Source organism: Cnephaeus nilssonii (assembly GCF_951640355.1).
Source record: "Cnephaeus nilssonii genome assembly, chromosome: 8".
In the NCBI taxonomy this organism is placed as follows: domain Eukaryota; kingdom Metazoa; phylum Chordata; class Mammalia; order Chiroptera; family Vespertilionidae; genus Cnephaeus; species Cnephaeus nilssonii.
Genome location: NC_137079.1, coordinates 82247980 through 82271893, shown reverse-complemented (window position 1 = coordinate 82271893; position 23914 = coordinate 82247980). Strand labels below are relative to the sequence as shown.

Below are 23914 nucleotides of genomic sequence, written 5' to 3'. Positions count from 1 at the left end.
GTTGGGAGATTGGTTTTATAGAGTAAATATGTAAATCAATTGAGCAAATAAGTGAATATATTGAGGAGAATAAGATCTGCATTTTTCACTGTTGGAGAAGGAATTTATAAACAGAAAGGGAGGATGAAAGAACTATCAGGTATTATATTGGAATTGGAGAAATTGGTATGAACTCATTTTTTTAGTTTTTGTTTCTCATTTCCCCCTCCCCCACTTTTTTTAATTGTCTAAAGTTTTACATATGTCTCCTTTTTCCCCGATTGACCCCGCTCCCCCAGCCATTCCCACCCCGGGCAAGCCCCCACAGCCCCAGTGTCTGTGTCCATTGGTTATGCTAATAGGCATGCATACAAGTCCTTTGGTTGCTCTTTAACCCACCCACCTCCCTGCCATTTGTCTCTGGATCTATTCTCGTTCATCAAATTATGTTGCTCATTATATCAAACATATGAGTGAGATCATGTGATATTTATCCTTTCTCCGACTGGCTTATTTTGCTTAGCATAATGCTCTCCAGTTCCATCTGTGCTGCTGCAAATGGTAAAAGTTCCTTCTTTTTATAGCAGCATAGTATTCCATTGTGTAGATGAACCACAGTTTTTTAATCCACTCATCTGCTGATGGGCACTTAGGTTTTTTCCAAATCTTAGCTATTGTAAATTGTGCTGCTATGATCATAGGGGTGTATATATCCTTTCTGATTGGTGTTTCTGGTTTCTTGGGATATAGGCTTACAAGTGGGATTACTTGGTCAAATGGGAGTTCCATTTTTAACTTATTGAGGAAACTCCATACTGTTCTCCACAGTGGCTGCACCAGTCTGCAGTCCCACCAGCAGTGCACGAGGGTTCCTTTTTCTCCACATCCTCGCCAGCACTTGTCATTTGTTGATGATAGCCATTCTGACAGGTGTGAGATGGTACCTCATTGTTGTTTTGATTTGCATCTCTCGGATGGTTAGTGACTTTGAGCATGTTTTCATATGTCTCTCGGCCTTCTGTATGTCCTTTTTCGAAAAGTGTCTATTTAGGTCCTTTGCCCATTTTTTGATTGGGGTGTTTATCTTTCTTTTGTTAAGTTGTATGAGTTCTCTGTAAGTTTTAGAGATTAATCCCTTATCTGAAATATCTTTGGCAAATATGTTCTCCCATTCAGTGGGCTTTCTTGTTTTGTTGTTGGTTTCTTTTGCTGTGCAGAAGCTTTTTATTTTGATGTAGTCCCATTTGTTTATTTTCTCCTTAGTCTCCATTGCCCTAGAAGCTGTGTCAGTAAAGATGTTGCTACGACATATGTCTGCTATTTTGCTGCCTATGGAGTTTTATAGGATTTTTTTGGTTTCCCATCTTACATTTAAGTCCTTTATCCATTTTGAGTTTATTTTTGTGTATGGTGTAAGTTGGTGATCTAGTTTCATTTTTTTTTTGCATGTATCTGACCAAATTTCTCAGCACCATTTATTGAAGAGACTGTCTTGACTCTATTGTATGCTCTTGCCTCCTTTGTAAAATATTAATTGAGCATAATGGCTTGGGTCGATGTCTGGATTCTCTGTTCTGTTCCATTGGTCTATATGTCTGTTCTTGTGCTAGTACCAGGCAGTTTTGAGAACCGTGACTTGGTAATATAGCTTGATATCTGATATTGTGATCCCTCCAACTTTGTTCTTCTTTCTCAGGATTGCTGTGGCTATTCGGGGCCTTTTTTTATTCCAGATTAATTTTCGGGGAGTTTGTTCTAGATCTTTGAAGTATGCTGTTGGTATTTTTATGGGGATTGCATTAAATCTGTAGATTGCTTTGGGTAGTATGGATATTTTAATGATGTTGATTCTACCAATCCATGAACATGGTATGTTCTTCCATTTGTTTTTTGTCTTCCTCTATCTCTTTTTTCAATGTCCTGTTTCTGATTACAGGTCTTTTTATCTCCTTAGTTAAGTTTATTCCTAGGTATCTTAATTTTTTTGTTGCAATGTTAAATGGGATTGTTTTTTTCGTTTCTCTTTCTGGGAGTTCTTTATTGGTGTATAAAAAGGCCATAGGTTTCTGGGTGTTATTTTTGTATCCTCCTACATTGTCGAATTCATTTATTAGGTCTAGTAGATTTTTGATGGAGTCTTTGGGATTTTCTATGTATAGTATCATGTCATCTGCGAATAAGGACAGTTTTACTTCTTTTCCAATTTGGATGCCTTTTATTTCTTCTTCTTGTGTGATCGCTATAGCTAGCACTTCCAGTACTATATCGGACAGGAGTGGTGAAGTGGGCATCCCTGTGTTGTTCCAATTCTCAGGGGAAATAAGTTTAGTTTTTGCCCATGGAGTATGATGTTGGCTGTAGGTTTGTCATAAGGCTTTTATTATGTTTAGGTATGATCCATCTATTCCCACTTTGCTGAGAGTTTTTATCAAGAAAGGGTGTTAGATTTTGTCCAATGCTTTTTCTGAATCAATTGATATGATTATGTGATTTTTGTCTCTCAATTTGTTTATGTGATGTATCACATTTATTGATTTGTGGATATTGTTCCATCCTTGCATCCCTGGAATAAATGCCACTTAGTCATCGTGTATAATCTTTCTAATGTAATGCTGAATCCGATTTGCTAGAATTTTGTTGAGGATTTTAGCATCTATGTTCATCAAGGATATTGGCCTGTAGTTCTCTTTCTTTGTGGTGTCTTTATCTGGTTTTGGAATTAGGGTAATGCTGGCTTCATAGAAAGAACTTGGAAGTGTGCCTTCCTCTTAAAGTTTTTGGAATAGTCTGAGGAGGATAGGTTTTAGTTCTCCTTTGTATGCTTGGTAAAATTCCTCTGTAAAGCCATCCGGACCAGGCTTTTTGTTTGCTGGAAGATTTTTGATCACTGCTTCAATTTCTTTCGTAGTTATCGGCCTTTTCAGGTTTTTTGATTCTTTCTGATTGAGTTTTGGGAGCTTGTATTTTTCTAAGAATATATCCGTTTCATCTAGGTTGTCCATTTTGTTGGAATAGAGTTGTTCATAGTATTTTTTCATAATCCTTTGTATTTCTGTGGGATCAGTTGTTACTTCACCTCTTTCATTTCTGATTTTGTTTATTTGGGTCCTCTCTCTTTGCTTCTTGGTGAGCCTGGCTAGAGGTTCATCAATTTTGTTTATCCTTTCAAAGAACGAGCTCTTGGTTTTGTTGATCTTTTATATATATATTTTGTCTCTATGACATTTATTTCTTCTCTGATCATTATTATTTCCTTCCTTCTGCTTATGCTGGGCTTTTCTTGTTGCTCTCTTTCTAACTCTTTGAGTTGTAGGGTTAGATAATTTATTACCATTTTTTCTTGTTTTTTGAGGTAGGCCTGTACAGCTATGAACTTCCCTCTCAAGACTGCTTTCACTGTGTCCCAAAGATTTTGGATTGTTGTGTTTTCATTGTCATTTGTTGCTATGATGCTTTTTATTTTTTATTTGATTTCTTTGGTAACCCAATCATTATTTAATAGCATGCTATTTAGCCTTTAGGTGTTTTATTTTTTTTTCATTGTTTTTATTGTAGTTGATTTCTAATTTTATGTCATTGTGATCTGAGAAGATGCTTGATCTGATTTCTATATTCTTGAATTTGAGAATTTGCGTGTGTCTCAATATGTGGTCTATCTTTGAAATGACCCATGTGAGCTTGAGAAGAATGTATATTCTGTGGCTTTGGGTGAAATGTTCTGAAGATGTCAATTAATTCCATCTGATCTAGTGAGTCATTTAGGATTGATGTTTCTTTGCTGATTTTTTGTTTAGAGGATTTGTCCAGTGGTGTTAGTGGGGTATTAAAGTCCCCTACTATGACTGTATTGCTGTCAATCTCTCCCTTGATATCCTTCAGAAGTTTTTTTTTTTTTAATGTATTTGGGTGCTCGTGTATTGTGTGCCTTTATGTTTACCAGAGTTATATCCTCTTGTTGCATCGATCCCTTTATTATGATGAAGTGGCCCTCCTTCTCTCTTGTTACAGCCTTTAATTTGAGGTCTAATTTGTCAGATATAAGTATTGCTACCCCAGCCTTTTTTTTTTTTTATTTCCGTTTGCCTGAAAAACCTTTTTCCATCCCTTCACCATCAGTCTGTGTGAGTTCTTTGTTCTGAGGTGGGTCTCTTGTAGACAGCAGATATATAGGTCATGTTTTCGTATCCACTCAGCTACCCTATGTCTTTTGATTAGGGCATTTGATCCATTTACATGTAAAGGTTTTATTTTGGGTACTTTTGTGTCACCATTTTGATTCTTTATGCCTGTGTCCCTTCTTCCCTTCCTAGTTCTTCTTTTTACAGCAGGCCCTTTACTGTATCTTGCAATGTTGGTCTGGTGGTAATAAACTCCCTTAGTACTTTTTTGTCTGTGAAGCTCCTGATTTCACCCTCAACTTTCATTGATAGCCTTCCTGCGTACAGTATTCTTGGATGCAGATTCTTGCTTTGCATGACTTTGTATATTTCATTCCATTCCCTTCTGGCCTGATCTTTTTCTGTTGAGAAATCAGTCGATAGTCTGATGGGAGATCCCTTGTAGGTAACTTTCTGTCTCTCCCTGGCAGCCATTAAGATTCTTACTTTGTCATTGGTGTTTGCCAATTTCGTTATAATGAGTCTTGGTGTCGGTCTTTTTGGGTTCATCTTGTTTGGGACTCTGTGAGCTTCTTGGACTTGTGTGAATTTTTTTTTCTTCCCAATATCAGGGAAGTTTTCTGTCATTTCTTCATACAGGTCTTCTATTCCTTGCTCAGTTTCCTCTCCTTCTAGGACCCCTATTATGTGGATATTGTTTCGTTTCATGTTGTCCCAAAGTTCACTAAGGCTCTCTTCCTGTTTTTTAAGGTGTTTTTTTTTCCTAGATGCTGCTCTGCTTGGGTATTTTTCCCTACCTTTTTTTCTAGCTCACTGATGTGGTCCTTCACTTCTTCTAGTCTACTGTTGATGCTTTCTATTGTGTTCTTTATTGCAGCGATGTCATTTTTCATTTCTTCTTGGTTCTTCGTCATTTCCTCTTGGTTCTTACACATATTGTTGAATTTGTCTTCCAACCTTTTTAGCATCCTTATGACCATTGCTCTGAATTCTTCCCCTGACATATTGATTTCCTCCATTTTGTTTACTTCCTTTTCTGGTGATTCCTCCTTTCTTTCGTATGGGTGCTGTTTCTATGTCTCCCCATGTTTGCTCCTCTCAGGGTGTCTGGTTATGTAGCTCTGTCTCTCCTGCGTTGACTTAAAGGCACAAAATACAACACGACAAGATACAACGCACAGGGCATTAAGCACAAATGTAGTCATGATACCAATAACCCCAAATAAAGGTTACCACCAGAGAAAAGAGAATTAGGGGTGAGAAAAGAGTGTAAAATGATATTGAGAAAAGGAAAAAAGGTAAGAGAGAAAAGAAAGAGAAGAAAAAAGAAGGGGAAAAATATATGTATATGGGGAGAAAACTCCAAATAACCAACAACTAATCCAAAAAATGCAAACAACAAACACCCAGTTGAATCTCTCTCTAGGCAATCTCTGACCTTTCTGTCCACAGATTGCCTCACCAGCTGTTTTTAATTGGCCACTTCTGGGTCAGTGTTATTCCATTCAGCTGTTCCTTCTATCTGCTCTGTGAGAAGGTGCAGTTCCTGTCCTCTATTAAGTGCCACTTTGTCTCCCCCTGGACAAACTTTTTAGGTGCCTGTGGCCGGGGAGGCTGGTGTTTGTGGGTTGGCAGCTGAGGCAGCTGGTCCCTGGGCATTGTGGTTATAGGGTCCTGGGAGGTATCCAAGGTCTCCTTGGTTGAAGGTAAGGCTGGCTTCCCATCACAGCCGCTTTCCCCTTCAAGATGGCGCGGTCTCTTCTGCAGAGCCGGCCGCTCTGGGAGAGATTTCAGCAGTAGTAGAGGCTGCCTGGCCAGGGGAGCCTGTCTGCCAGTCTACAACAGTCCTGTGGAATATAGCTCTCCCTCACTCACAAATACAGACACTCCCCACAGGTCCACACACTCTCCTTTCACTCTCTCACTCACACACTATCTTGAAGCCTGGCCGCCATCTTGGATCCTCCCTCTCTCTAGATTATCTTTCCTTTCTCTTTTATAGTTTGACTCAAGGTGCAGATTTCTGAGTCATAGGTAGAATGTGAACAGCAAGCTTGTGTGATTATGTGTATAGATAGGCCCTTCATTTTCTAGAAGCCAGAATTTGACAACCTTAAGCATATGACATGGTATTTGTTTCTCCTTTACCCCTAAATCTACACAGGGATTTTGGGAGTACAGAGTACTTATTCTCTACATAGGTGGTAACAGCGAGAAGAACTCAGAAGAGTGGAACAATAGATTCTAGTTACTTCAGTGGGATTTTTAAACATATCAGCTAGCCAAAAAACCTCCAATATTTTTATTGATTGGTGGTGCCAATAATAATAAAATAAAAATAATAAAAAGCTATTCTTTATAGATGCCAAGAAGTATAGTTAGAGACAGTATCTAAAAGTAAAGCATAAAGAAGCAAGGGGAAAATAATAGCCAATAGAGAGGCAGAGTAATGTAGAAGAGACAGCAGAACTTAGGTGCAGAGCTGGGGACAGTGAAATCGCAGCCACTGACATAAGGGAAAATAATTCTGTGTGTGTAAGAGGGGGTGAAGTAGGGGGTGAGAGAATGAGGAAAAGAAGAGAGGGAGAGGGAGGAGGAGAAGGTGGAAGAATATTAAGGGCATAATGAAGAACCATTTGGAAGTGGAGAAAGTAATTCATAGGCTCAAGGAGTCAGGAAACTACCATATTCTGACTATTGTTTACTTTAAGTTTTATTTCAGAGCTGGAAAAAAGAAAACTAGAACTCATCTTTGATTTAATCAATATCTAAGCTAAGTTGGCATTGTCATTGAAATAGTGCACTTAGCATTTAAGGAAAAGGCTGTGATTTAGATGAGTTCCCTTGATGCCCATTAGTACAATACCCAATGCCTAGGGAACAGGATAAATAGGGAGGAAGAAAATGTCACAGAAGAGGCAAAGCTTTTTATGATACAACTAAGAGAAGATATTCAGAACCTAGATAAGTCGGTTATGAACAAAGGTCTTTATTTTTACCTAAAACCCCCTACTTTTTGTGTTTCTGGTCTCTAATTTCAAAACTAGTTATACAAATTAGATAAAGTTATAGAATACATTTTAAGAGTTGAGTTTTGTAGCTCTGACTGGGTGGCTCAATTAGTTGGAGCATCATCCCATAACCCAAAAGGTTGCGGTTTGATTCCCGATCAGGGCACATACCTAGGTTTCAGGTTTGATCCCGGTCAGGGGCATACAGGAGGCAACTGATTGATGTTTCTCTCTCACATGGGTGTTTCTCTCTCTCCCTCCCTTCTTCTCTCTATAAAAAAAAAATATCCTGGGATGAAGATTAAGAAAAAAAATTGAGTTTTGTAAAGAAAGTAACTAGTGTTGCTTTATTTTGTTTGGCCTTTATTTTGACTTTTATAATTAAGGGGAACATAGAAAAATGATTAAAAGTTTATATGACAGACATAAATTATTTCAAATTTGATTGTAGAGTTTTAAAAAAGATAAAAGGGAATGATCTTACTTAGATAAAATAATAAAAAGTGATTGTCTTTTCTTGCCTTAATTATGTGAAGTGCTAGTTAAGGAATAGTACTTCTTTTTTTCAGTTCTTCAGTAGAGAGTTGGGGAACAGAGAGCTTAGATTCATTTGGCTGAACCTAATTAAGAACTTTCTTTTATAAGATCATTATACACTGGTGCATATATCCACATTAGAGTATTAAATCTCTCTCCCTAAAAATGGAAGTCTACTAATTGGTATAATTCTTTCTGCTATATCTTGGGAGTCTGTGTGGCCTGTTTTTTATTCTAAGTTTCTCTATTTTCTCATGCTAATGTTAACAGATAAAATTATTATTATTATTTATTTTTAATATATTTTATTGATTTCAGAGAGGTAGGGAGAGAACGAGAGAGATAGAAACATCAATGCTGAGAGAGAATCATTGATCAGCTGCCTCCTGCATGCCCCACATTGGGAATTGAGCCCGCAACCTGGGTATGTGCCCTGACCGAGAATCAAACCGTGACCTCCTGATTAATGGGTAGATGCTCAACCACTGAGCATGTCCAGTGGGCTACAGATACAATTTTTTGTATCCTCAAATAATTTTTAAGAGTGACGAAAATTAAGGAAATACTGTTGAATTAAAAAAAAATGCTGAATTAAAGAATAGATATATCTATTATAATAGCAAACCAAGAAAGTACATACTACAATACCTATAATAACTTTTCCTTGACAAATAATTATATTCTGACCTAAAATTGTCATAGAAATTAATGCATAGTTGTATTTGAATTAGCTATCCATTTGGATTTTAGTGTAATCACTTAATTAGAATAAGGAATAGCCAGTTTCCTTATTTTTTAAGCAAAATTATTACTCACTGAAAATGCAGTTAGCTAAAATTTAGAACAGCTTTCTATGCTCTTAAATAAGCTATAAAAATGGCTCGAATGTCTTTCATTCCCCAGATGGTGCTCATCTTACGATATTCATACTCTAAAAACATGTTTCTATAGTCACAAAATTACTTCTAGCTTTTAGTTAGGATGTCTTAAAGAAAATACCCTCATTCTGAGTCTGCTGTACTTTGAGGATGATATTTGTTACAGTATAGTAACAAGTACATCCAGGCTTGTAGTACCATGTCGTGGCTCTTGGTCCTTCTTAGGCAGGACTTTAACATAACAGTGGTTAAGTTCAGAAGTTTCCTCAGTGATTTAGAAAGACTATGCTGCAACTTACCTACTGATAATATAAAATGAACTGTGGTCTTTACTGGGAAACTTGGAAGGACTTGCATTTAGTGTTTTCATTTCAGTTTAACAAGCATTAATTGAGCCTCATTATTTGGCAAATGATGTTCATACAAAAATCTATTGAAACAGAAAGGGATATGATCTGATCTCTGCTCTTGAAGAATTTATGGTCTGTTTGGGGCATCACACATACAAATAAATAACCATTTTAATGTAATGATTTCATAGTAGTGTAGCATCATGATCAATAACTCTGATAAAGTTATAAAGATCTGTATTAGGTCAGTGAAATAGAGATTGAATGGATATGAGAAATGTTTCAGAGGTGGGATGATAGATCTTGCTAACTGATAAACTGTAAGATGGGTAGGGAGGCTCTGAGAGAAGGTGCAAATTCTAGAATGTCCATGAATCCTAGCTTGAATAACTGAGATGTAGATACCATTAATTAACATGAGAAAGTAGAGAAAATAAGCACATTGGGGTGGGGGCTAAATAGTTCAATACAGTGGTGTCTTTTTAAATTTGAGATTCTAGAGTGGGTTTGTGTGGCCAACTCGAAAATATGTATCTGAATCTGGAGCTATTTTTATATTAAAGGTAAATACTTGGGAGTCACTAATGTATGGTGTTAAAGGAATTAATGGGAATGGATGAAAGGACCCAAAAGGAACATAGTGAAGAGAAATAGTTCTTGAAGACTGAACCCTGTAAGCACCAATATTTCAGGATTGGGCAGTGGGCAAAGAACCTCAAATTAGGCAGAGGAAGACCAGTCAGAGATATCTAAGTAGAGTAGCAGAGAATATTCTTATGAGCATGGAGAGAGACTGTTTTAAGAGGGAAAGAATAGCCAGTTTCAAATGCTTCAGAGGTGTCTTGTTGAATGAAGACTTTTAGATTATTCATTCAAAAAAGTTTTTATTCTTTCCATTTCTTCCATTTAATCAATTAGCCAGGCACACTTGTGTTTGAGATGTAGGAGTAATCAAAATGGACAGAAGTCTCTACCTTCACTGAGCTTATTTTTTAGTAAAGGGTAACAATCAATCAATCAATAAGTAAATACAGATGAGAAATGGATGCCCTCTCTGAGAAGATGACATCTAAGATCTGAAGAACGAACATGGAAAGTTTGGTGTTTTTTTGCCTTTGGAGTCTGATTTATTTTACTCCACAGAATGCATTTGAGATTCATCCATGTTATTGCTTACATACCATTTTTGTCCTTTTTTAGAGTATTTGATTATTCTTTATTGATTAAAAAATTACATATGTCTCCTTTTCCCCCCATTGGCCTCTTCCTGGCCACTTCCCCACCCCTATAGGACATGCCCTTATCCCCCTACTGTCTGTGTCCATTGGTTATGCTTATAAGCATGCATACAAGTCCTTTGGTTGATTTCTTACCACTCACCCCCTCACCTGCCTTTCCTCTGAGGTTTGATGGTCTGTTCGATGTTTCTCTATCTATTTTTTTCATCAGTTTATATTGTTCATTATATCCTGCAAATGAGTGACATCATGTGACATTTCTCTTTCTCTGACTGGCTTATTTTGCTTAGCATCATGCTCTTCAGGTCCATTCGTGCTGTTGCAAATGGTAGGAGTTCCTTCTTTATTTACAGCAGCGTAGTATTCCATTGTGTAGATGTACCACTGTTTTTTAATCAACTCATCTGCTGATGGGCACTTAGGCTGTTTCCAAATCTTAGCTATTGTAAATTGTGCTGCTATGAACATAGGGTGCATATATCCTTTCTGATTGGTGTTTCTTATTTCTTGGGACATATTCCTAGGAGTGGGAATTCCTACTGGGTCAAATGGGAGTTCCATTTTTGGGAGGAAAGCTTTTGAAGCAGAAGGAATAATCAATGTAAAAGCCCTGAGGCAGGAGCACTCCTAGGGTATCTTATGAATAGCAAAGGATAGTGTGAGGGGGGCAGGGTGAGGGAAGAAGAGGTGAGGAGGACAGGAGGTCACAAGATAAAGGATGTTAGGTCATGTGGAGCTGTATAGGACATCCCCCAAGGGGTCCCAGACTGCAAGAAGGCACAGGGCGGGCTGAGGGATATTCCCCACCTCCAGTGCACGAATTTTGTGCACTGGGCCTCTAGTTTAATAATAAATGGCACTGCAGACCTGGCACCCACAGAGCAACACTCAGCTTCCCCCAAGTGGGACACTGGCTCTGCCATCACCCCAGAGTGACACACCACCAAATCACAGCCGATGCTGCTGAGACCCCGTGGCGCAAAATGTGGCCCACAGCCCAGCCCGGAAACAGTGGCTGTGGGCGCCAGGTAATGACGTTACATAGCAACGCCCGGCTTCCTCTCCCTAGCGACTAGTCTCCTTGGAGTTTCTTCAGCCCAGGAACACAACTTGCTTTATAGCCAGGTGGAAACATTTCACACTTGAACCAAATGTCTGTGAAGCGTTTTCCCGTGCCCCATCTCATTTGATCTTTACAGAAGTCCTGGAGTAGGTAGAAAGGCGACTCAGTGGAGTCCTATTTTCTTTTCATTAGCTGGAAAATGGAGATTTAGAAAGCTTAGAAACTTGACCTGACTGAAAAGAAGTAAGAAATGGTGGACCTTGAAAATGACTTCAGGTTGAATTTGGTTGACAATTCTATTATAGAGAAAGGGCAAATAGTGATTTTAAAATATTTCTTCTAATTAATTTCCTTTCATTGTGCACGAATCCATGCACCAGGCACTAGTGTCATTATAGGATTTTGAACATAGGAAGCTCTTGAACTGAACATCTTAACAGGCTCACTCAGGTTACTAAAAAGTGAGTAGACTGTAGAGAATAAGGGTGAAAGCAGGGAAAAAACAGTTGGTAGGTTGTTGTGGTAATCTAGTTAAGAGAGTGTGGCTTTGACCAGCTTTGAGCTTGGTAAGAAGTGGTTGCTTTTGGGTCATATTTTGAAGATAGAATGCGATATGCTGAAGAATTGGAAGTAGGGTTGAGACAAAGAGTTAAGGATGATTTCAAGCTTTTTGGACTGAGCACCTGGAATGATGAAGTTGGAGACAGAGAACATGTGAAGAAGATCAAGACCTGAGTCTTATGTTTATTGAATTTAAAATGCCTATTAGCTCTGCAAGTGGAAATGTCAAGGGACACTTGAATATACAAATCAGGAGTTTAGGAGAATAGTTTGCATTTCTAGGAGAGAGAAAAGTGGGAGTCATGAATATATAGATGGTTTGTAGTCTAAAACTGGATAAGATTATTTACGAAGTGAACATAGGTAGGAAATATAAAAGATCTACTCTTAAAGTAACCTAACATGTACTGCTCAGGAAGTGAAGAAGGACCTGCAAGAGAGACTGAGAAGGAGGAAACAGTAAAATAAGAAAAGTAATTTATTTAATTTGGTAAATAGGATATTATTGGTTGACTTACCAGGAGCAGCAGTGGAAGTAGAGTGGTGGGATTGTAAGCCATAAATTAGTGGGCCAAATAGTAACTCAGAGATGAGGAAGTTGAAACAGTGTTTATTTACTTACTTGTAAAATAAGTTTGATGGTGAGCAGAAACAAATAGGTGGTGGGTCACTCAAGGATGACATAGAATTAAGAAATGGCTTTTTGTTTCTTGAAATGGGGAGACAAATGACTTCATAGGAAAAAGGGACAAAATCTGTGGAGAGCATGGAAAATATTTATGGAAATATGGTCTGGGGAGGCAGGAAAGGAAATTTCCAGAGCATCATTGTACCCTGTTTTGGAATAGTGGAAAACATATTTTGTACCTACCAACTGGAATGATCATAAACTGAGATGGAGAAAGTAGACTTCTACTGATTTTCCATCAACTCATAATGAAAGGAGAAGTCCTTTTTTACTGAGACAGTGGGAAAGAATTAAGGATTGATGGAAATGTAGATGATTTTAAGGATGAAGGAAAAATAATTTAATTTGTTTATTCATTTAACAAACCTTTCCTGACCATTGACTATGTTCCATGTGTCTGATTCTAGGTTCTGGAGATGTAGAGTGAACCAAATAGATACATATTGATATTGCTCTAATGGAGTTAATATTCTTGTGAAGTGTGAAGGTGTATGTGCCTGAAGGCTCTGATGTGGGTGGCAGAAGCAGCTAGATTACCTGCTGAGACAGGGATGAATGAGTTCAGATGGACTCCTAAGGACAAGAGTAATGGTTTATGTCAGTTGCTAAAGGGCTTTGGGAAAAGCCCAGCAGAGACTGGAGGCTACATCATATTTATTTGGTAGTTCAACAATATGGTATGGCAATTTTCTCATTTAGTGCTCAAAAGCTGAGAAAAAGGTATGAAGAAAATAAATAGCTTGGTGGGTCAGGATTGGGAATTATGAGGGTGAATATGGAGGCCTTACAGACCAACACCCTTGTGATTTACATTTCCTTTTATTTAATTATACTTTACAGTTTAAATAATGTAATCCCAAAGAAAGTGTACCATTGGTACTGTTTGTTTAATTGAAATTCAAGATTTCACAGGAAATAATCCTATATAATAAAAGGCTAATATGCAAATTGTCCCTTGTAGAGTTCGACCAACCGGGAGTTCGGCCACTTGCTATGATGTGCGCTGACCACCGGGGGGCGGTGCAGAACGAAGGAAGGCCCTGGCCGACAGCCAGAAGGCCCTGGCCGACAGCCAGAAGGCCCCAATTGGCCCTGATCGCTGGCCAGGCCTAGGGACCCTACCCATGCATGAATTTCATGCACCAGGCCTCTAGTCATTAATATAAAATGGTAAAGTAAATAAACTTGGTTTTCTACATCTAACATGTAGCCTATAATAATTATATATCTACTAGAGACCCAGTGCACGAATTCATGCACCAGTGGGGTCCCTCGGCCTGGCCTGCGGGATTGGGCCAAAACTGGCTCTCCAACATCCCCCGAGGGGTCCCATATTGTAAGAGGGTGCAGGCCAGGCTGAGAGACCCTACCAGTGCATGATCAGGGCCAGGGAGGGACACAGGAGGTTGGCCAGCCAGAGAGGGACCACAGGAGGGCTCCAGGGCATGTCTGGCCTGTCTTGCTCAGTCCCGATTGGCCAGACCCCAGCTGCAAGCTAACCTCCCAGTCAGAGTGTCTGCCCCCTGGTGGTGAGTGCATGTCATAGCAACTGGTCAACTGTCTGCCTCCTGGTGGTCAGTGCATGTCATAGCAAGCTGTTGAGCGGCCTTAGCATATTATTAGCATATTAGCTTTGATTGGTTGAATGGTCGACTGGACACTTAGCATATTAGGCTTTTATTATATAGGATTTTACTCCTCAGTTGCCTTTTTGATCAACAGTCTTCTAAATTTCCTATGCTGGCAATGGTAATTCACCTTGCAACTTGAGTTCTTTTTACTATCTTAGTTTATTCTAGTCTACTATTATTATTCTACTGAAATATTTTAGCTTGAATTATTTATAATGACATAACCAGTTTAGCAAATTGTTCAAGGCATTAGTGTTCATTTCTGGAATATAAGTGCTCTGACATCAATCCTATATCAACTTAGATTGACAGTATTATAGGTGGGGTAAAAACATACCTTTAAGTACATACAGTATGTTTGTTTTCTTAGAATGTAATGGCTCTAGGTTCTAAAGTCTCATGAATTTAAACACTTGGCTAAGGTCTTATTCCTTTCCTATTAAATGTCCTTCAAAATACAGTGTAATTTTTTGCAAGCACTTGAGGTGTCAATAATTGTCATATGTCTACAACATGGAAGCAGTTCCTTCCAAATTATGTGATACTATGGGAATTCGCATATATAAAATGTATAAAGTATAAAACTTACTCTGTGTAGTAGCACTAACAGATAACTTTTCTTAGGTTTGGGGAAAGGAGTGAGTGATTGTCTTAAGTACTTATGATAGCAAACGAAGATTTGAACTAGTCCGCTATGTTTAGAATGTTGAGGTTGAAAATAATTTTCTTTTAAAAAATCTATTTTCTCAGGTTGTGTCTGTTGAGTAAGTGGTGATCTATTCTTTCATTGAGGTTCAACCTTTCACTGTAGTGATAATGTTATGGTTGGATTGGGGGAGCAATTAATACTAAAATGAATTAAGCTTTTCATATTGAACGTGCTGCTATTAGTAGGCCATAGTATTTAATTAATTTTAAATTAGTATTCTCATTTTTCATATACTTATTTGTGTTTTCTCTGTGCCTTTTTACATAACTAGGGGGTATAACCAATTGTTAGAGCATTGCTAATTGGCCCACATGGAGAAAGAGTCAATGGTGTTGGCCTTTTAAATCCAGTTTGATAAATATTGAGAACCTACACTGTAGAAGGCACTATGCCAGATACGGTGGAAGACTGATTGTTATACTTTATTGTAATGAGTTAAGCTAACCACACACACACAAACAGCAGAATTATGTCTAGGAAGTTCTGATTTCATGAATTTCAGGTCAGTTTATTTAAGAAATCAACTGATATAGGCCTTATTTTACTTGACATGTTTTCATGAGTTTCATCATCCCTTTCTAGGAAACTGAACATTTTTATTATCAAGAAATGTAGGCTACAAACGTCTACCAGTCAGAAATTCAATAATTCCATTTCCTGTCCTTAGTAAAATTTGGGGGCAATTTTCACATCACTTTTAGTAATTGGCGTAAGTAGAATGGTATTCATGAAAGTAGGAAAAAATTCTCATTAATTTTTTTACCTCTACCTTTATACTGTAGAGTGAGTTTCAGTTCTAATTTAGATGGGATCTTCAAGATATCCAACATTAATACTAAAATGAAAAGTAAAGTACATGTTTTTCTTGTAATTTTACAGCGCTTTGAACTCCAAGATTCAAGAAGCTCTTTGCTTCCTGAAGAGATTGTGAGGGTGGAGAGGATAACTGAAAACCACATCTCCCAAGCTTCTGTTACTGTCCGGATTGCAGAAAAAGAGGTGACCATTAAGGTAATGAGTCAGAGTTTATACTTAAAAAAAAAATTGATTTAAGAGAGAGGAAAGGAGAGAGAGAGAGAGAGAGAGAGAGAGAGAGAGAGAGAGAAACATCAATGTGCGAAACATCAATTGGTTGCCTCTCTTAAGTACCATGTCTGGGGATTGAACCTGCAACCTGGGTATATACCGTGACTGGAATCAAACCTGCCACCTTTAGGTATATGAGATGACGCTCCAACCACCTGAGCCACAGTGTCCAGGGCCAGAGTTTATACTTTCTAAGATGTGCCTGGTTCTGCCTATTTTTATGACCTAAATTGGATGTATGATCCCCTTATTAATATTCTTTGACTCTATAGCATCTGCATATCTGTATCTATATTTATCTAAGTCATGTATGTTTTAAACTGGAAAAATTCAGGAGAAACATATGGATAGCCTTTTATCAAACACAAAAGTTGACCTCTGAGAAAATTAAGTTCAGTGTTGATTAATGAAAGCATTTTGTAGTCTGAGTCCTTAGTAAGAAACAGTCAGTCTTTTCAAACAAATTTTAGCAGCAGGGAACACTTTTTAAATAAAATCTTTGCTAACTACATGGGACAGTTGAAAGAAGAGCTGTTCTAGTTGAATAGTTTTCAGAGGAGGGGAGTTATATTTGGTCATAGAGCTCCATTTGCTTGCTCTACCGTCCTTTCTAACCCTTTCTTTGAGCTCCCTAAGAACCTTAAGAGGCAATGGAAAACTATGTCAAGGAAACCCAACTTGGAAAAAATCCTGACTTAAATAAATTGTAAATAAATAGAGGAAAGAAAAGGCTTGCCTTCTTATGTTGTGAAAGACCAAACTTTAATTTAGACTTTTTGTTGTGTTTTAATGTGATATTATCACGTTAAGCGCCCAGTCAGTCACTGGTGACTGACACTATACTTTCCGTCTGGAAGACAAAACAGGCTGGGCACCTAACGTGTTAATACTTATTCATGTTACTGTTTTACTCATTCATCAAACTCAACATTGATTATGTCTACTATGACCCAGGCTCTGTATTAGGCTTTACTAGTGCTACTGTGTACTAGTCACTGTGTTTGTCTCTTTGTATATATGTATTATGTCATTAAATCTCCCAATAACCCTGGAGGTAAGTTTTATTATCTTTCTTTTGCAGATTAGAAAACTGATGTAAAGAGGTTTCAATTCACCCATGATCACCAGCTAGGAAATATCACAGCTGGGACTTCTAGACAGGATTATTTTCCACTATACCTTTTGTAGCCTTCAGATGAATGACCTCACCAAGCTGATGGTCAAGGATAGAGGTAGATAAATAAGGACTGCATTGGAATGGCTATGGGGATATAGAGAAGGAAGTAATACAAGGAGTCCGAAGGAGTAGAGAAAATTTCAGAGAGGAAGTGGGACTTGAGCTAAGTCTTGAAGTATGACATAAGAGTTTCCCAGTGGCCCAGGGGTGGAAAGATGATAGGACATTACAGGCATTCTGAACAGTAAATCCAGAGACATGAGGTATGAGCGAGGTTTCATTATTTCCTTCCTTTTAGTGATAGTTTTCTAACTTCATTGCCTCCAGTCGATTCCAGTTAGCCTTCTATGTTACCACCAGGCTGATCTTTTTAAAATGCAAATCTGATCTTGTCACTTCCAAACTTACAATTCTTTAGGGTTCATGTGTATATAGTATGATCAAGCCCAGAGTCCTCGGCAGAGCATGGAGATCTTCTTCTGATAGGAGACTAATAAGGAGGAGATAGGAAATAAAAGAAATAGGTAATGAGGAATTCGAGGAGAGATTTTAAAAACAGATGCTTCTGAGTGGTTAACTAAAACAAGAGTGGCAAAGGATTTACGGACATGGATTTCAAAAGTCAGCAGGTCATTGGTGACTTTGGAGAGTCCCAGTGGACTGATTTTAAATTCTGTGCTTATAACTGGAATTTGGACAAAAGGCTTTATTCTCAAGTAGTGACATTGCTATTATAAGTTATAAATAGGATGAAGATTACATGATTCTTATGAAAATATCTGCCAGCATGGGGCTTTCATTTTAGAGGGATGATTGATTTGGAGGTTGGTTGATGATCATCAGATCTGTGAATGAGAAGATAGTTGCTGCTCTATTGAACTATCAAAAAGATTATAGAATTGAATTGAGCAGGACATTAGTAGGGGCTTTTAATGGCAGTTATGCACTTTTACTTACTAATATTTTGAGAAAAAACATATGCTTATTATATTTACCTCTCTTTTATTACAGGTGCCAGCTGGGACTAGGCCATTTAGTCAACCTTATGCATCAGAACGTTTTATACAGACTTCAAGCCATAAACAACTACTGGCTGAAATGATGCAGTCTCATATGGTTAAGGACATATGTTTAATTGGAGGAAAAGTAAGAATGGCAGCCTCACTGTAAACTTCTGTTTCCTGACTTTTGGTTGTTTTGATTTCTCTCTTAAAGTATTGTGTTTCTGTTTGTAGGGTTGTGGAAAAACAGTCATCGCTAAGAACTTTGCAGATACCTTAGGATACAACATAGAACCTATCATGCTCTATCAGGTACAATGTCAATTTTAGCACTTATATTATAAACATGTATGTGTAGACCATCAGTAGAATTGATAGGTATTTTCCCTTAACTTATGATCTATTACTTTCAATGTAGATAAATAACTGAAATAGCAATAAAATTGGAGTACAAGTATAATTATTTGGAACTTTGAAGGTATGTTATAGGATATCTGGTGGGCATAGCATGCCAGGATCTCTTTTTAATGGGAGATTCATTGTATGTGCATGTATAAACACACAGTACATTTAATCGTAATTTGGAATTCTAAACAAGGTACATTTTCGCAGCAGTGAGATATAAGTAGGTACTCAGCAAATATATATATATATATTTTTTTGTGGTAAAATGTGCATAACATAAAATTTACCATTTTTACGTGTACAATTCATTCGCATTAATTACATTCATAATGTTGTGTAACCGCCACCACTATCTATTTCTAGAGCTTTTTATCATCCCAAATAGAAACTCTGTACCCATTAAACAATAACTTTCAATTCATCCCTTCCCTCAGACTCTGGTAACCTCTGTATAATTTTCTATCCCTGTGAATTTGCTTATTCAAGGTACCTCATATAAGTAGAATCATATACTTTTTATCCTTTTGTTTCTAGCTTATATTACTTAGCATGTTGTTTTCAATATTTATAGCATATATTAGAATTTCATTCCCTTTTATGGCTGAATAATATTTGGTTGTATGTATATGCCCCTTTTTGTTTGTCCATTCACATACTGATAAATTTTGGCTATTGTAAGTAATTCTACTATAAACTAGTAGCCCGGTGCACGAAATTCGTGCACACTGAAAGGAAATTAATTAGATGAAATATTTTAATATTGCTATTTGCCCTTTCTCTATAATAAAAGTGTGAGAGATAAAAGGAAATGAGTACAATGTATATGAAAATAATACATAATTTTTTAATAACTAAATAATAACTAAATGATATAACAACAAAAAACTCATAATATAAAAACAACATTGATGCAAATGACTGATAAAGTGATTAAACTTATTCTAATATCTCCCTGTATACCACATTAAGAGTAAAAACACTTTCAGAGTGCTTGACTAATTTCCCTTGAGATAAAGTATTTACAACTTTAACTTTAACGTAACATGCTCTTTGAACTCAAGAGAAAGTAACAGCCATAACTGGTTTGGCTCAGTGGATAGAGCGTTGCCCTGTGGACTGAAAGGTCCCAGGTTCGATTCCGGTCAAGGGCATGTACCTTGGTTGCGGGCACATCCCCTATAGGAGGTGTGCAGGAGGCAGCTGATCGATGTTTCTCTCTCATCGATGTTTCCAACTCTCTATCCCTCTCCCTTCTTCTCTGTGAAAAAATCAATAAAATATTTTAAAAAAATACTTAAAAGAAAAAAAAAGAGAGAGAGAGAGAGAGAAAGCAACATATAACTGACCATGTCCAAAAACGGGTTCAGGTAGGAATATTCCTACTCTGTTTAGAGTTTGTCCTTGTGATTTATTAATAGTCATCACAAATGTTGGCATAACGGGAAACTATCTTCGAATTAATTTAAATGGGTGGCCAGTGTCAGATGGGGACAAATCAATTCTTGGAATCAGAACAATCTCTCCCTCTGCAGATCCTGTTAATATTTCAGCTTTGATAATGTTAAGTCACAATCTTTTGATAATAAATCTGGTACCATTACAAAGACCCCATTTACTATTAAGATTTCTCAATAGCATGATGATTGCACCCACTTTCAATTTTAATTTATGACACAGCATTCCAGAAGGAGTAATACTATTAAGAAATTCAATAGGAAAATTTTCCTTTTCAGCATCATCTGTTGAGTCAATGGAATCATCACTCAAATAGGTGTGAAAATCTCCATCAAGTATATCCAAAATTTCTTCATTTAATTTTTGAACGTGCCCATTTTTTGGACAAAGAATTGCACGTTTAGATATATTTTTAATATTATCTATAGGTATACTATTTCCAAAGGTGGCTTTAATAATAGATCCATTAAAAATCCTTTCATGGGGAATTTCAATAATATACATTCCTAAATGAAAACTGCTATCAAGTTTGCCATCTCCAAGTTTTACTAACCATTCACTATAAGCAGAATCCTCTGATCTCATATTTGTTTTAAGAGACAACTGTCTGAAACATCCCCAAACACTACAGTACTTTAAACTCGTTTGTACTATGGCCAGTCGTATAGCATGGCGACACAAATATCCCCTCTGAAAAGAACTTTCCCACCAAATGCAACATTCAAATTAGTGCCAGCGAGAGCTTTATATGTATGGCACGTGTGCGAGTCAAAGTTTATTTTTAAATTTCCAGTGTGCGTCATATGTACCAGTTGGTCGGACGGATGGACAAATGTCGGTCACTTAGCCTTTTATCTATACAGATTATGAGTCATGATTTTACCTTTTTAAAAAATTATCCTTTAATACCTCCAAAGCACAATGAGTAAGAATCTGAAGGTTTATGTGGCTTCTATTTGGTTTCTAGGACAAAGTTCTTTCCTTTACCCACCACTCACTTCTCTCCTTTTACTCTTGAATGTTAATTCCAACATAATTTTTGTAACACCTCTTGAAAAGGATCCCACCAAGTTTTTGATAGTCCACATGATAAAACTTACCAAAAAATACAGCATGAGACTTTCATTCTCTCACTTCTTCATATAACTGTAATTCCTCAGTCTCTATAGAATGAAAAAGGAAAACAAAAGTGCCTTCTCTCATTCCAAAGCCTTTCTCAGTCAGGCAACCACAAAAAGAAAGAATGAGCCTACAATTCATGCCATGTAATCTCTATCAGGCATAATTCAAATCAAATCCCATCAGGCAAAGTCTGGGATAATTAAAATGTATAAGAGAACAGTGGTGACCTGGGGGAGAACTTATGAAACCTTGTCTTCTGCTTTTGCTGAATATTCTTTTTGTTATGCTAGACTCCAAGTCCCTATCGGGGACCTGGTCAGGCAGCTGCGGGCGCTAATCCACATCGCCAGCCCTGGTCCGTGATCCGTGATGGTGGACCTGGTCAGGCAGCTGTCAGCACTAACCCACGCCGCCTGCCCTGGTCCGTGATCCCTGATAGGGGCTTTGAGTCAGCCGGCTGCCAGTGCTAACCGCCTGCAGCAGGCGCTCTCCCCTCTCCCTCCCCTCTCCCCCTCTCCCCCCCCCCCCCCCCCGCCATCTTTGCTGGTTTAATGTGTATATTTGCTCCTGATTGGCTGGTGGGCGTGGCTTATGGGTGTAGCAAAGGTAATAAGACATTTGCATATTACTGTTTTATTAGATAGGATTATTATACAATAACTAGAAACCCGTTGCACGAAGTTTCGTGCAATAGACTTTCACCTGGCTGCTGGCACCAGTTTTCTGCCAGCAGCAGTTTTCCTCTGACCACCCGCCGATCAGAGCGCCTCCCACCAGCGCTATCGGCCACCCCGAGAGGAACTCCGATCCGGGAGGCGCTCCGATCGGCGGGTGGCCAGCAGAAAACTGCTGCTGGCGGAAAACTGCTGCCAGCAGCCATGCAATCGGCCACCACCAGCGTCTTCCACAGCGTCGGCCGGCCGTTTAGTCTGGCTGTAGGAGCGGGGGGCGGGGACTCGCGAGTCCCCGCCCCCCGCTCCTACCGCCAGCCAATCGGCCACCCTGAGTCCCGCCCCCCGCGCCTCCAGCCGGCCCAATCGTGGGCGTAGCGGAGTGATGCAATTTGCATATTGCCTTTTTATTATGTAGGATTGTACAAGTATCTGCTTGAGTCCCTTGGTATTGCTGAATCATATTGTAATTCTGTGTTTAACCTGTTGAGGAGTCCATAGTAGCTGCACCATTTTACATTCCCACCAGCAATACACAGGTTCCAATTCCTTCATATTCTTATCAATAGTTATTTTCTACTTTATAGTAGCCATCCAAAAGGATGTGAAGTGGTAACTCATTGTAGTTTTGATATTGAGCATCTTTTCATGTACTTATTTGCCATTTGTGTATCTTACTTGTAGAAATGCCTATTTAAGTTTCTTGCCAATGTTTTAACTGGGTTGTCTTTTTTTGTTATTGAGTTGTAGGAGTTCTTTATGTATTCTGGATATAAATTCATTCTCAGATATATGATTTGTAAATATTTTCTCTCATTCTGTGGGTTGTCTTCTCACTGTCTTCATAGTATCTTTTGATGCACAAAGGTTTTAATTTTGATAAAATCTAATTTAACTTTTTGTTGCCTGTGTTTTTGGTGTTATATTCAATAAATTATTGCCAAGCCCAATATTATGAATTTTCCCCATGCTTTCTTCTAATAGCTTTACAGTTTTAATACTTCCATTTATATCTCTGAGCCATTTTGAGTTAATTTTTATATATGGTATAAAGTAAAGGTCCAGCTTCAATCTTTTGCATGTGAATATCCAGTTTTTCCAGCACTATTTGCTGAAAATGAAAAGACTGTCTTTTTCCCATGGGATGGTCTTGGCATCCTTGTCAAAAATCAGTTGACTTTATATGGAAGGGTTTATTTCTGGGTTCTCCATTCCATTGGTCTATATGTCTGTCATTATATCAGTATCACACTGTTTGGATTGCTATTGCATTGTAGTAAGTTTTGAAATCAGGAAGTGTGAGACCTCCAGCTTTGTTTTCTTTTCCAGAATTGCTTTGCTATTCAGGGCCCCTTGAGATTTCATATGAATCTTAGGTTATATTTTTCTACTTATGAAAAAAAAATGCTGTTGAAATTTAATAGGGATTGCATTGAATCTGTAGGTCACTTTGGGTGGATAGTATTGTCATTTTAATATTGTCTTCCAATCTGTGTCCATGGATGTTTTTCTATTTATTTATGTCTTCTTTAAGTTCTGTCAGCAGTGTTTTATATTTTCAGTGTATAAGCCTTTCATCTCTTTGGTTAAATTTACTTCTATGTGTGTTTTAGTAGATTATTTTAGTGGATGTACATGTTGTACACGATATGATGAAACAGCAAACTTACAGCTTGTGTTTTTACAGAGTGAAATTTTCTGTCATGTATTTTTTGGTGATAATGAATCCTAAGACATTTTTATTCTTCTAATTTATTGATTTTATATATTAGTCTTTGGGTGATTTTGATATCTTTTTACTTAAAGAAGAGTCTCTCTTTTTAGTCTTTGAACAGTTTTGGAAGTGGTTGTGATTCTGTTTATTTACATTTTAGGATGCATTTTTTTGTTTTTAGTTTATTCTTTGGTTAAACATTTTTATCTTTACTGAATATATTTATATATAAAATGTTCTTAATTTTTTCCTGGCCAGTGTTCTTCGTGGTTAGAGTTTCAGCCCATGTACCAAAGGATTTCGGGTTTGAACCCTGGCCCAGGTCAGGGCACATGCAGGAGGCAACCAATTGATCTGTTTCTCTTTCATTGTTATTTCTCTCTCTCTCTCTCTCTCTCTCTCTCTCTCTCTCTCTCTCTCTCTCTCTCTCTGTCTTTCCCCCTCCCTCACTCCCTTCCACTCTCTAAACAATATCCTTGGGTGAGGATTAACAACAAAAAGTTCTTATTTTTGAAAAATG

General features: G+C 37.8%; 1 protein-coding gene across 2 annotated transcripts in view; it reads left to right on the top strand.

Annotated features, from left to right (window-relative positions):
* Positions 1-23914, top strand: part of VWA8 (von Willebrand factor A domain containing 8) — a 400056-nt gene that overhangs the window by 80246 nt on the left and 295896 nt on the right. For both annotated transcript variants that reach the window (XM_079778511.1, XM_079778510.1), the window contains 3 exons: positions 15643-15774; positions 18038-18172; positions 18262-18339. In XM_079778511.1, coding sequence (XP_079634637.1) covers positions 15643-15774; positions 18038-18172; positions 18262-18339 — 345 coding nt within the window. The remainder of the gene's footprint in view (positions 1-15642; positions 15775-18037; positions 18173-18261; positions 18340-23914) is intronic.